Source organism: Dysidea avara, chromosome 4, assembly GCF_963678975.1.
Source record: "Dysidea avara chromosome 4, odDysAvar1.4, whole genome shotgun sequence".
Lineage (NCBI taxonomy): Eukaryota > Metazoa > Porifera > Demospongiae > Dictyoceratida > Dysideidae > Dysidea > Dysidea avara.
In genome coordinates, this window is record NC_089275.1 from 26,439,143 (window position 1) to 26,453,348 (window position 14,206).

A 14,206-nucleotide genomic window follows, 5' to 3' on the forward strand; every position below is an offset into this window, starting at 1 on the left:
ATATAGCTAGCCATAAAAGCGATGCAGCTAGCATAATTAATGTATGCCATGAAATAGCTAACTAGTTAGCAAAGTTTGCCAATATACATCAACAATTGTTACAGTCATTAGCTAATGTGTAAAGTCTTTACGTTGTTTGACACAATCAATACAGTTAAATTCATAAGAGGGTGCTGAAGGGTCATCCACAGTTACTCCTGAGCAGATTACATGCACCCACGCATTACAGTTACCACACTGGATCTACATACACAATAAATATACATAAAGTTCTCACATGAATAATATATGTGTATAGCATACCCAGCGATCAGTATAATCTTCATGCTGAAAACTTTCTTCAGATCGTCCACACATGATGCAGCGCTCAGTCATGTCAACTGAATTTGAAACACACGTATATATGCACACTTTAACGCAGAGCAAATTACTTGAATTGGTGAGGAGTGCTGTGCCTATATCTATTCTGGCTTTCTTCATATTCATTTGTAAAATGGCGTCTTCGTCGATACGGTTAAAATTTAACAATTGTTCAGCAATCTGTGTATAATACACAAACTTTATAGCCTTAGCTACAAAAGCGAGATGTTATACCTTTAAACTCAAAACACCACAGTTGAAGCTGTCTCCTGGCTTTTGCACACCTTTCTTGAGCTGAATGAGCTCAAAATTGTCCAATGAGACGTTGTCTTGACCAACGCAGTTATATCTCATAGCAAAGAACCTTCTATGGAGCATATAAAACTAGGTGTAAAAGTGCATTGCATCAATTTAGTTCACAGTGATGCACTGTATAATTATGTTAACAGTCAATGTTACAGTATTGAACATACTTCAAACCTGTGTATGCTCCACGTATGGCTCGCGATGGTCCAAGAGGATCGATGTAGTAAAACTTTTTTTCTTCCATGTTGATTGCCTACAGAGCAGCACAACAAGTGTATTGGTATCACCCTATGCAAATTGCTTACAATCAATATCCAGTGGTTTTCTCCACGATTGTACATTCCAACAATAAACACTTTGGTGCTTAGCGTCTCCTATAGTATGAATAAGCTAACTCCTCCACGTAGCATTTGTGATCTTACCTTGCTTAAAAGGTGCGATGATTTCCCAGATTTTGAGCGATTAACCCAGGCAGTGATGGTTTGTGACAAGACAGCAAAACTGTCATTCCTCAATTCAACTAGCATGCGTAAATATCCATTCACTATCTATAACATTAATTTTAGTGCATCAAATTTAGAGGTATATAATACAATGCACTGACCTCATCATTTAACCAGTTATTTCCTTTCAAGTTGTGAAAGCTACCTTGATGTATAGCCAAATGTCCAAACCTAGCTTTAATTACATAGCACGGCTTTCTTTTCCAGATAGCTTTTAGCTGATCCTGTATGTATATATATGAGTCATATGTACCACAGCACAAAAACATACATAGGCTGTAAGTGGTATGATGCTTCCATTGTTGGCTCCGGCTGTATTAATCATTCCTGTTACTGCTGTAGACGTTGTAGCTGTTACGTTAGGTGTGGCTGTTATCTTGGATTCCACTGTCTCTGTTGTTGTCGCAATCATAGGTGCTACCACTGATGGTTCCGCTATTGTAGGAGGCTTTGTTACGGTGTTTTTCTGAAACTCCTCACATCTCTGTGTAATGGTAAGCACACAATAATTACAATAGCTGTCAAGGAATTATCACAACAAAATACAACCTTTATAAGCTTGCGACGTCGTCTCAATGGCTTAACTGAATTCGTATCAGGACTATCAGAGAAATTCAGCTTTCTCTTGGTAACAATGTGCTTTGGTGGTGAGAATATCATATCAACAACCCTCTTTCCTATTGGAACTGTTGTGATGTTTTTCCAGCTATCACAATTTACCTTTATCAGATGTAGGCTTTATTTTAAATTCATTGTGTTCCAGTTTTTGGCTGTAAATAGGTGATAGCGCAGGTGCACTAAAACTGCCAAACTCTGGGAAGTAGCCTCCTGCTTGTTTGGGGGAACTGTAAACCAATGGGCAATTCTGAAAATAGACATTAGTAAGATATGTGAAGAACGAATTGGAGGAACTTCTAACCACATTAATAGCAACTGATACATTGTGCCCTTGCTCCTTATTCATTCGTACTAGATCTTTACAGTGAGTGATATCTTCCTCATCCCATCGTGATATCAAACTGGGATAGCTGGGTTCCTATTACATGTACTCATATAGAATTCCACGTGGGTGTATATAGTATGCTACAGTAGCTATGTAACCAGCAAATCAGTGAGCTTATTAAAACTACTCAAAGTATGTATGCTGGCTGCACTACAACCATAGTTACCATGCTTGGCAATAAGCCTATACATTACTTACTTTGTCACTCATGATGCTGCTAGGATCATAAGAAATGGACGTTCTTGAAGAAGAGTCACTCTGATCATGAGATGTACGAGCATGTAGGAGCACTGATATGTTGCCATCATCCATTTGGTCCAAAATTTTGGTCTTAGTATCTTCATCACACTGAGATGTCAAGATGGGATCCTATAACATGTACATGATATAAATATTACAGTATAGTATCAAATAATCTTACTTTATCACTTTTGGTGGCTCTAGGTTCATGTGAGATAATGGACACTGTTGGGTTGTGAGATTTTGAAGTATGTGTACAAGTATTGTGAGTAACAACTGATGTGTTGTCCTCCTCTATTTGGTCAGTCTAGATATTGTCATCATACTGGAATATCGAGTTGCATGGTTCCTATGTATTGCAAGATAATATTACATCAATTAACATGTAGTTATAAGTTCTTACTTTGTCGCTCACACTGGCACTAGGATCATGTGAAATGGATCCTTTTCCACTTCTGACAGATGTGTTGCCACTATTATCACTTTCGTCATGAGATGTTGAGATACAACCAGTTGCCTATACAATTATAACTTACATAAACACACCTGTGTGCCACACATACATGCACGTACCTTCTTGGGTGGATAGAACAATTTCAAATGTGTACCATGGACTTTTAAAGTCTGTTTAATGTCATTGGTGTTTATAGTACGTTCACGTTGAGCTGAATCCTCAAAAACATTTAATAACTCATGGATGCAATTACACATGATCTTGAAATTTGGCTCATTTGTAGTACTGCTTGATCCGCTAAAAATATTTTGAAATCTTTTTGTTCAAATGTTTGACATAATATTTACGGCCAATCAAAATTTTCACAATACATTTCCTATGGAGAAGCCATATAAGTACAGTGTCCATTACAGCCCTTCCCCGAATTTGTAGTGAAGCCAAACCGTACATGTCTGTTGTTGACACCTTTGCTGTTCCCAATAATCATCTGGTTGGCTGAAATGTTAACTCTGTTGAGAAAAAATCCACTTTTAATTTTTAGCTGTTTTTCAGGATTCAGCTCAACGTGAACATACTATAGGATCTGAAAAATTCCTTTACCAACAGACTTCACAACTTTATAAGGACCCTGCCACTTATAATCCATTTTTCCAACAGCCCGCTTTTTCCTCTTCATATCTTTTCTAAGAACCAATGTTCCAACTTTGAATGTAGCTGGGTTATGGTGCTTCCTGTCATACACTTGTTTGTGACGCTTTTGAGCGGTGAGTATGTTCTCCTTCACAATTTGTGCTACTTTTGTTTGATGAATGAAATGTTGTTCTATAACTTCATCATTATGATCCAAGTGCTGTACGATATCTTCTTCTTTGGGAGATTGAATTTCAACAGGTAACAGAGCTTGTCGTCCAAACATCACAGCAAAAGGGCAATATTTTGATGACTCGTGTTTAGAAGTATTGTAAGCAAAAACACAGGTGTCTAAATAATCTTCCCAGAGTTCCTTTTTCTCATTAACAAACTTTACCAGCATATTCTGGATGGTCTGGTTAAAATGCTCAACCAAGCCGTTTGCCTACAACAGACACATAATACAGTTGTATCTACTTAAAGTGCATAAGGTAAATATGCATATTATAGCACTATGCATTTCTTTACCATGCAACTATTAATGTTGATTAGTTACAACATAGCATATAATATAGGATAGTAGAGTAGTAGTTACCTGAGGATGGTAAGGGGTAGTCAAACGGTGGTCAATTTTCATCATCTTCATCAATTTCTTGTCAAGGCGATTGTTAAATTCACTTCCTTGATCAGAAGTAATTACTCTTGGTAATCCAAACTGCATGAATAACTGTAAAGTATGTAATATGCAAGTAAATAACATGGTACACTTTGAATTGCATGGTTCTGGTGGCTGCTTGGGTTATAATGACTACTTCATTCTGTTAGTATTTAATTACATTTTTGCAGCACACTATAATACATTGCTTTGTCTTGGGTGTGTGTGTGTGTGTGTGTGTGCATGTGTGTGTTCATGTATATGTGTGAACTTTTCCGAATGTATTAGTAGATTTTATTTTGCATTGTTTTATTGTTACTGCATGGAAACAGAATTAGATGCAACATACAAAAGTATTCTTTAAGTCAATTTGGACACCTGTGGATGTTATTAACTGCATGCACAGTTTCACATTAATGACAAACATTCAAAGTACATGTATTACTTCTGCACGGTTATTCTGTATTCCGTAATCTCCCAAATATTGTGCAGTTGTTTTACATACTCCTACATACAATAAGCAATCAAGTTGAAATTTTCAGCACCTAGCTGCTTCTCTACCATCTCTATCTAGCTACTTTTCTACCATCCAGTAACCAAGTCAAAATATTTTGGTGATCATAGCATAGGATTGTAATAGGCTTAATTATAAAGGATCCTTTATGATGAAGCTATGACAAAATTAATAAGTTTCAGCAGCTGCGTGAAAGGATAGGAATACTAAAGCTAATCTATTGACATCCAAGTAAGCAAGATTCACATCTTGCTAAGATAAGTGATTTAGCCAAAGGTTTTCATACAGCTATACAAAATGTTTCAATTAGACGTAGAAAATGAATACTGGAATTGGTATGCTGGGAGAATACGGGTTAAACGGCCCACATAACTGGCTATACAACTCTTTTCCGACCCATATTATATAGCTGCTTTAACAAACATATACTGTAGTTCTGTATTAGTCTACACGTCCAAGTGTTTGCAAACTTTAAGTAAATATGTGCATTATACACACAACATATATATATATACCTTAAACAAAGCACTAAACACGGTTGAGGATTCCTTATTGCTGCAAGCAAATGCCTGCACAAACTTGCTAAAGTAGTCTGCTACTGTCAGAATATAGCAATTTCCTTGAGTGGACTTGTGCTTTAGTGGTCCGACAAAGTCTATTCCAATGTGGTACCAAGTTGCTACAACTGGAATAGGGTTAAGTTCTGGTACCCCTGTGTCCATTTTCTTTGTCATCCGTTGGCGCACATCACATTCCTTCACCTTAGATGTATAGAAAAATGTGATGATGCAAGTTTATTACTGATGAAATATTTTGCATCTTGTGCAAAGGCATTATGTATACGTGCATGGTAAACCATTGTTCTTTACAACCTGAAAGCATATAAAATTAATAGAGTTTTGCAGTACAGTTCTATAGCAACTCCAACATGTTGATTGATATAATTGGGTCATTTTTCATTTATGCAGCTATTTAGAAAACAGAATACTGCAGTTGCAAGTGGTATAGAAGCATGCAAGCAGGGTAAATTTTCAACATAATCATAATTATTATATATGTCTACAACATTATCATAAAGTAAAACTGACAAGACCAAAAAGATGTAACAGGGGCATCATACTGTAATAAGCAACCAAATTACATAGCTGTTTGGTATACGTATTGTGAAAGCTGAGTATTAGTCTGCTATTCTAAATTGCAAGGCATCAACTGCATGATATACTTCCGCATATATGTATACCCCCAAGGTATAGCTGTATAGGTATGTACTTACAAATGCTTTTACATCCTTTCCTACTCCTTGCCACATGTAGCGTTCTGTAATCCTTGCCTGTGTCTTCTTTGTCCCCATGTGACCTGATGTAGGGTGTACATGACAATACCGCAATATCCGCTCTTTCTCTTTCGGGTCTAGTATGTATCTGACCTATACAAACCATACACTTGTATTACCAGTCACATACACTGCATTATAGTATGCTGAGTCAGCAGCTATATATGGCCCTACAGCTCTATACAACTTAGAATTAGAGAGTCAATAGGGTCTTGAACTAAAAGAGAAATTATCACACCAAGCAATTTGTCCATGTAGACAACAGCAGGCCATGCAAACTAGGTGGCTACCAAGTACCGGAACCATAACATCCTGAACGAAAAGAACTTCTTATTTCAGTGGAAACTGAATCAGTTCTGTTTCATTTACCAGAGGTTGCACTATATGTATGTTTTGCATTGATTTTGCAAAAGTTCAGAAATACTCTATAGCAGCCAGCCACTCCAACAGAACAGTGACAATTTTGTTTATTCAGCTGTGCATAGCAATTCACTAAAATGGTCCAAAACTTTATTTCAGTTGACCCACCCTGTTTAAGTGAAAAGTTTGGAAGCCATATAGTCACTGCTGCAAAAGTTTATTCCTGACTCATAGGTTTGCTTTCTGTACTCAGGGTTACTGTGATTAAACAAATAATAAATATGGCAGGGAGACAGAAACATAACTATATGTTTAAGTTTTCATAGTACAATTATCTGGAAGCTAGCCAGATGTAATAAATAACAGAAAGGAACCATGGGACACGTGGTAGACTGTAAATACAATGGCTTATACGTTGGCAGCTGCATTCGCAGTTTCTAAGTGTGACTGCTCTATTAGAGCAACTGACTGTTCTATTAGAGTAAGTGGCTGAACCACTTTCTACAATTATAGAAAGTAAGCCCGACTCGGGGAGTCTATGCCACGGCCTCCTAATGCTGGCTTCTCCACCTCCGTCCTATGCATACATGATGCATTATAATAGTAAATATTTACCTTGGTCTTGTCCTGTTTGGTGTACAGAAGCGCTCCATCTTCTAAAGTGTACCTCATTGCCTTTCTTCTAATACACCTCTTCTCGTTCTTTGTACACTCTTGTCTGTACCTCTGCTCTTGAAGATACAGTAAAACATCCTCGTGCAGTTGTCTCTCAATCTCTCCACGACTATCTTCCGACTCCGTACATTGGCTGCTGCTACTGTGACCAGCAGGGTTAGCGGAGCCATCCGCCATCATCCTTAAACTGAACTGTTACAAATACTGCTCTAAGCGTCCTTAAAGTGCGAGTTAAAGTGACGAGCCCTCAGCCGAATCAGTACAGCTATAAACTTGAATCAAGTAAAGTCATGCCAACAGTCGAGGCCAACAGTCGCTGTTCAGCAACTGACACGTGTTTAGACTGTAGATCAACCGTATCAATATAAAATATGGCTGAGTCGACAGCTGCCAGTCACCTTTGAACTCCTTTCGACACGATCATCAAAGGCAGCGGTGTGCCGGAAAGCTACTGATAACATCCACATAACTGAGTTTTCCGGTAACGAACAAGTAACCCATATCTAACCGGCCTCTATACAGCTGTTTCATTGGGGGGACCAATTGAAGCAGGGCGGACCACTTGACGCAACTTCACATGGTCCGGCCGGACAGCCTGAAGTGCGCTAGTTGGTCCGGCCGGACCACTTGGGGCGGGGGACCATCTGTAGCGTGACAGGCCACACCATGACATGTCTTGGAAAGCCACTCTGCAGTGATGTTTCGCAAAGCATTGTGGCGAACAAATGTGAGGCCTCCATGTCTGCAAATCATAGCATGATCCGCAGAAAATGAGACCCCACAAACACAGTGACTGGGTATGTTCAGGAGCTTCCAGCCGTATCTAAGATGCAAGGCATCCCAAAATTCTTGCTTCATCAGATGGAATCCCTGCTCTGCTAAAGGCAATGCTGTCAGCCAGGCAGAAGCACCCGGTTCACTGTTCAGGTCTAAAACTCTTTGGGATTGTGACGAAAGATTAGATTTGATCGTAGAAGCCCTCCCCCTCAACTCATATGCAAAGTAGAGCGACGATCCTGATGAATCTGAGCCTTGATAGAACTAACGTCGGGTAGAGGGGCTAGTAGATTCTGAGCAACAATCAAAGATCTCAGAGAGTGTGATTTTGATAGATGCAGTAAACTGAGAATCAGCAATGTCTACAGGATTGACAATACCCAAGCCACCTAGGCGGCAGGGTAGAGAGAGCACATCACGCTCCAAGGCAGAACAAGCACCATGGCCAGTGAGGGCAGGGATCAGCTTCAAACGGATGGCATCCTCTAGAGGCTGAAACAGGGGCCCAACATTGGGGATGGTCCTCATGATGTATACCCACCGGCCTATCATCCCATGAATGAAAGCACAAAAAGCCGAATGAGGACGATTTGTAGCAATCTCAGCCAAAGCAAGCACTTCACTAGACCAAGAACAAACCTTCTTGGCCACAAACCCCTCTGCAAATTCTCGAGAGCCCAATGCAGCCCCAAGATGGCGCTGGCCTTGATCAGTAATCTGCATACCAGTGTCAGCAAAGATAGATTTTGCAATAGTTAACAAATGAGGCTTTACAATCAACACTGTCTTAGATGCATTAGAAAAATACCCGAAATTAGGTCCCAAAGAGGATAGTATCTGCCACCATTTATGCAAAAGTTTCAGTTTCCCCACCGCAGTGGCATCATCTGCAAACCATACCTGCCCAACACTAGGGACTGCCACACGGAGTCTTTTAATTAAGGGAACCACAGCCAGGGCATACATTGCCATTGCGAGAGGATCTCCTTGAGTTGTTCCTTCACAAGATGGGATTTCACCCTCTCCAACTACAAACAATCGGACTGGCTGAGCATAAGTGTTGTTCAGGATAGTAGAAAATGCAGGACAAAGGATGGATATATTATGTAGGGCAGCTTGGCGATTCACACAATTGAATGCATTAGTAGCATCCACCAAGAGCGCAGCTTCACAATCACTGTCATCAAACATATTCTTCATAGCATGTACAGCAGCCTCAGAGCCAGCTGATTGTCCCGCACAGGTCTGTAATGGGCCAGCAGCCAGTGCAATATCATCACCTATAACATAAAGGATCGCCTTAGCAACAATTCTACGGGGCACGTCACCAATACCTATTGGTCTCACACCTGGGCGTTTGTCGAGAGGTATCAGCCTGCAAGCAACAAAAGGCATCAAAATTGCAGGTTCAACTGTAGTTATGGATAAACAGCGGGCAACAGAGGCCAAGGCTTGGCACAGTTCAACAGAAGCCTCATTAAAAGAGGTGCACAGACACTTCCACCCATAAGCATCCACACCAGACAAACCGGCAGCACCATGAGTATTAAGTGTTGCACGCTTGATAAGATCGCCTGTGAGAGAGTCAAAGATTATCGGATCAAACTGGGGAGTGATTGGATCACCAGTAGGATCTAGAAGAACGTCAGGGGTAGCAAACTTTGCTGATGGATGTTTCTCTAATAGAATGTCTCTAGCAGTTCGATATACAGGATTTCCCGATGGATCCACACCACAAGGAATCATTGAGTCTAGTGACAACACTCCACCTTTTGAATCCTCCGACAGTAAACGAAGAGCCATACTAACCTTGCCCTCAGACATTAAATGATCAAACAGACGAGAGCGATCATGGAGCTTCCCCCCTAGTGAATTATTCTGCCTAAGGCGGTCCTGTATACACTGACCCTCACGCAGCAGATCATCATCATCATCAAAAAAAAAAAATTTCGATTGTGGATGGCGTCTACTTTATCCTCTTCACTTTCACCTTCCTTCTCACGGACTTTTGAGTGCTACTATTGACCTTAAACTGCCTTGCTCAAACTGCGTATTTCGTCGGAGTTCGAAGGTGACGCCGTGGACGGCTGGTACAGCCGTTCGACAGTCTTACTGTCTCCTAAACGCTCACGCTGTTGTACCGTGGCTCTAGTAAATAACGGTACCTGTGAAGGCAAGCCATCTTTTTGGTAGGAACATTCGTGGTTGTTGTTATTGTGCAGGTTTCAACGTCTGGCACCTTTCATTGTCAAGATGACCACACCAGCAGTCAAGCGGGGACGCGCAGAAGATAACACCCCACCAAAAGCACTGAGTATGCCAGGTGATATTTGTAACCATTGTAAAAAGAAGTGTACTACCAAGGGTAAAGGTAGTGAGGCAGCTCAGTGTGATATTTGTTTTTCTTGGGTCCACACAGCTTGTGAGGGTCTAAGTAAGGAGCAGTACAAACTGCTTGCAGAGGTTACTAAAAGTATTCCTAACCTTGTTTACTGCTGCAAGTTGAATGGTTGTGAAACACATTTTAAGCAGTTGGTCAGAAATACAGATATATCTACTAATAGTGTTGACAGTATTACAGTTAATCTTCAACAAGGTCATGAGCTAGTCAGCAGAAAATTACTAGAAACAGCTTCCAAGATAGAAGAGTTATCTGCCTGTCTAGTAGCCCTATCATCAAAGGTTGAAGCCCTTGCACATGATCAGTCTAAATCTGACAAAAGTGTTCCTACAACCAAACCCCCTTCACATCCTCCACCTTCCACCGGTGCTGCAGAAGCCATAAATGTCATCAGAGAATATTCAGAAAGGGAACGTCGTAAATGTAATGTTGTTGTATACAATTTATCAGAATCAGATGAAGATAGTGATGCTTTTGCTCACATCTGTAAAGAGGGTCTCAGGCTTAACATAAAGATAGTTAGGGTACTACGATTAGGTAGATCTGCTAGCAACAAAGCTAGACCTCTCTTAGTAACAGTCACAGATCTAGAAGAGAAGCTGCTAATCCTAAGAAATGTTCATAATCTTCACCGCCACAAAGACTTCAGTAACATTTTTATCTCACCTGATAGAACAAGACAAGAGAGAGATACATTTAGAATGCTCAGAGATGAATTAAAAAAAGGAAGTTAAGTGGAGAAACTAACTTGGTAATAAGAAATAACAAAATAGTAGTGTTAAGCAAGCCAGTTAATAATAACCCTGGTCCCGTTACTACTGCCCATACATCTGCTCCACCAACTCAAATTCAAGCCATGGATCAATCGCCACTCATTACTTTTGCTACCCCACCTCCCTCTAACAATTGTTCCTGACCCTGTTAATAGTACACCTACATCTAATCTACCTTCTAAAAAATTAACATTGATTTCAGTAAACATACAATCCGTAGTTAGTAAAAAGCAAGCTTTGTGGGAATCTATTGACTTGTACCAACCTGATTTCATTACTGGTTGCAAAACATGGCTATCCCAATCAGTTTTTGACAGTGAAGTTCTCCCTGAAAATTATAGAATCTATAGGAAAGATCGAAGTGATGGCTATGGAGGTACTCTAATTGGTATAAAAAGGCAGTACCAATCGGAACTTATTGACTGTGACAACCACTGTGAAATATGCGCAGTAAAAGTGAAAGCATCTTCAAACTCTAGTGACATAATGATACTTATAAGTGTATACAGACCCCCTAATAGAGATGTATCTAATTACCACTCACTTTGTAATGCTATCTATAGCATTGAGTTAGCCTATCCAAGGGCAGTGATTGTTTGTGCAGGTGACCTAAACTTACCTGATATATGTTGGAGCACCAGCTCCGTTTGTGGATATAGATATCCTCTGGAGATCAATAATATAACATTGGACTTAGTTCTGATTGTGGGTTTACTCAAATGGTTGAGCTCCCAACTCGAGGATCAAACCTATTGGACATACTTTTTACAAACAGGCCAACCCTAATACATCGATCTGGTCCAGTTCCTGGAATTAGTGACCATGACATCATTCTCACAACATTTCAAATGAAGGCATCCTACCAAGAAAATACAGCTCGTAAAATATTCCTGTGGAATTCCTTGAATCATAATGACATAAAAACTAAGTTACTGGCACTTAAGAACTACTACACATCTGTATTTACTGAAGATACCCCCGTTGAGCTTCTCTGGAATGTTTTACATTATAACTTACTGGATATTATGGACAATTACATCCCATCTAAAACCGTCCGTATAAACCACAAACAACGCTGGATTAGTCGCAACATCAAACAGCTAAGGAGGCATAAGCAGAGGTACTATAACAAAGCAAGATCCTCAAATTCAATTTCTGACTGGAATAGGTTTAAAGATATTAAGAGAACTATGCAAAGGGAAACTAGACGTGCTTTCAATCAGTATATGTATAAGACTATCCACAATCCTTATGTGTATGGTAAGCGGAAAATGTTCTATAAGTACATCAAATCTTTAAGATCTGATCACACTGGTATACCCTCCTTAGAAAGAAATGGGCAATCCTATACAACAAGTCAAGAAAAAGCGAGGATCTTGAACGAGTACTTCTGTACTGTTTTTACACCAGACAGAAATGATGAAGACCTGCCAAGCATTGGGGACTCTCCTTTCTCAAGTATTTCTAAAATCAATTTACAGGCCTCTGGAATAACTAAGCTTCTAAAAGATCTTGATCCATCAAAAGCTGCAGGACCCGACCACATCCCTGCTAAATTTCTGAAGATGTTTGCTGAAGATTTGACTCCATGTTTGTTCATTTTGTTTTCAGCTTCCCTTAAACAAGGCATAATCCCTACAGATTGGAAAAAAGCAACAGTATCACCTATTTTCAAGAAAGGATCACGATCCGACCCAGCTAACTACAGGCCCATTTCACTCACTTCTTTATTATGTAAAACTTTAGAGCACATTATTTACTCGCATGTGATGGGTCATTTAGAACGTAACAACATCCTCTCAACCAATCAGTTTGGCTTCCGCCAAAAACGCTCTGCTGATCTTCAACTACTATTAACCGTCCATGACTTAGCATCCAGTTTAAATGACAATGCACAAACTGATTGCATACTGCTGGATTTCAGCAAGGCTTTCAACAAAGTTTCCCATAAACTCTTACTGTTAAAGTTAAGGTACTACGGAATTACTGGAGAGACAATTAACTGGATTCAGTCTTTTTTAACCAACCGTAAACAGCAAGTTGTTTGTGATGGTTCTATTTCAGAAGTTGTCAATGTCACCAGTGGAGTACCTCAGGGCTCTGTATTGGGCCCCTTACTGTTCCTTGTTTTTATAAATGACATACCCAGCTGTATCAAATCTACTTGTCGCCTATTTGCAGATGACTGTCTATTGTATCGCCAAATTCACTCTAAGCATGACTCCGATGTCCTACAGAATGATTTACATTGTCTGGAACATTGGGCAAACAAATGGTTTATGCAATTTAACCCAATTAAATGTGTTATTTTAACAATTACTCACAAAGTGCATCCAACTGTCACACACTACACACTGTATGATCAAATGCTTGCCCAAGTACAGGAAGCTAAATACTTAGGACTTAAATTAGACAGTAAACTTACTTTCAACAAGCATATTGAGTGTATCTGTAAAAGAGCTAACTCTGCCCTAGCATAAACACTCATTTCTGTCAGAGGAATATTAGAGTTGATGCTTATTGTACATATGTCAGACCAATTTTGGAGTACGCAGCTTTTGTTTGGTCCCCCTATACCAACATTAACATTAACAAATTAGAATCTGTTCAAAGGAGAGCTGCTAGATATGTGATGTCTGATTTTAACAGATACAGCAGTGTTGGTGAAATGTTATCAACTTTACAGTGGGACAGCTTGAAGAAAAGACGAGATATTCAGTCTCTATGTGTCCTTTATAAAATCTTAAATGGTTTAATAGATGTTTCACTCCCAGAATGTATGATTAAAAACTCTCTTATCACTAGAGGTCACAACAAAAGATTTGTTACAATATCTTCAACAGTTAATAGCTATAAGTACAGTTTTTTTCCACGAGTAGTCCCTCAGTGGAATGCTTTACCAAGTGTCACTGTCAATGCACCAACTCTACAACAATTCTCTACACTTGTACACTAGTGATCTCTTCAATTACTTAATTACTTATCCTTAATTAATTTACTTACTTAATTACTTATACTTAATTAATTTACTTACTTATTTACTTACATTCTAATTTAATTTGTAACTAATCATTGTACTATGCTCATGCATATGAGTCTTGCAATTATAAAATATAATATAATCAAAAGACCCCCTGCACCATAAATCCAGTCTTCGTATCAAATGAGATGAATGATCCTTAGCCTTGCTGTTCTTGTAAGGTTTTTGTAGAAGTAAAGGTT

The 14,206-nt window shown here is 39.3% G+C and overlaps 2 protein-coding genes across 2 annotated transcripts; both read right to left on the minus strand.

Moving 5' to 3' along the window:
• Positions 1 to 22: 22 nt before the first annotated feature.
• LOC136254569 (uncharacterized) lies at positions 23 to 5,399 on the minus strand. Its single transcript, XM_066047319.1, has 18 exons — positions 5,181 to 5,399; positions 4,092 to 4,223; positions 2,986 to 3,941; positions 2,816 to 2,929; positions 2,594 to 2,761; positions 2,371 to 2,541; positions 2,089 to 2,205; positions 1,890 to 2,034; positions 1,719 to 1,846; positions 1,441 to 1,653; positions 1,271 to 1,393; positions 1,089 to 1,214; positions 972 to 1,040; positions 834 to 919; positions 595 to 727; positions 432 to 540; positions 304 to 380; positions 23 to 243 (listed from the first exon to the last, which is right to left on the minus strand). Exons 6-18 carry the CDS (start codon positions 2,482 to 2,484, stop codon positions 112 to 114), a joined length of 1,572 nt encoding a protein of 523 aa, XP_065903391.1. The 5' UTR covers positions 2,485 to 2,541; positions 2,594 to 2,761; positions 2,816 to 2,929; positions 2,986 to 3,941; positions 4,092 to 4,223; positions 5,181 to 5,399; the 3' UTR covers positions 23 to 111.
• Positions 5,400 to 8,074: 2,675 nt separating this feature from the next.
• Positions 8,075 to 9,613, minus strand: LOC136253707 (uncharacterized). The gene has a single exon (XM_066046365.1). It carries the CDS (start codon positions 9,611 to 9,613, stop codon positions 8,075 to 8,077), a length of 1,539 nt encoding a protein of 512 aa, XP_065902437.1.
• Between the last annotated feature and the right edge of the window lie 4,593 nt (positions 9,614 to 14,206).

Coding starts and splice junctions, on each gene's coding strand:
- LOC136254569 (XM_066047319.1), bottom strand. CDS start 2,484: ATGGATGATGGCAACATATCAGTGCTCCTACATGCTCGTACATCTCAT. Junction 2,035..2,088: donor TATCAGTTGCTATTAATGTG/GTTAGAAGTTCC, acceptor GTCTATTTTCAG/AATTGCCCATTGGTTTACAG. Junction 920..971: donor AAAACCACTGGATATTGATT/GTAAGCAATTTG, acceptor GCTGCTCTGTAG/GCAATCAACATGGAAGAAAA.
- LOC136253707 (XM_066046365.1), bottom strand. CDS start 9,613: ATGGCTCTTCGTTTACTGTCGGAGGATTCAAAAGGTGGAGTGTTGTCA.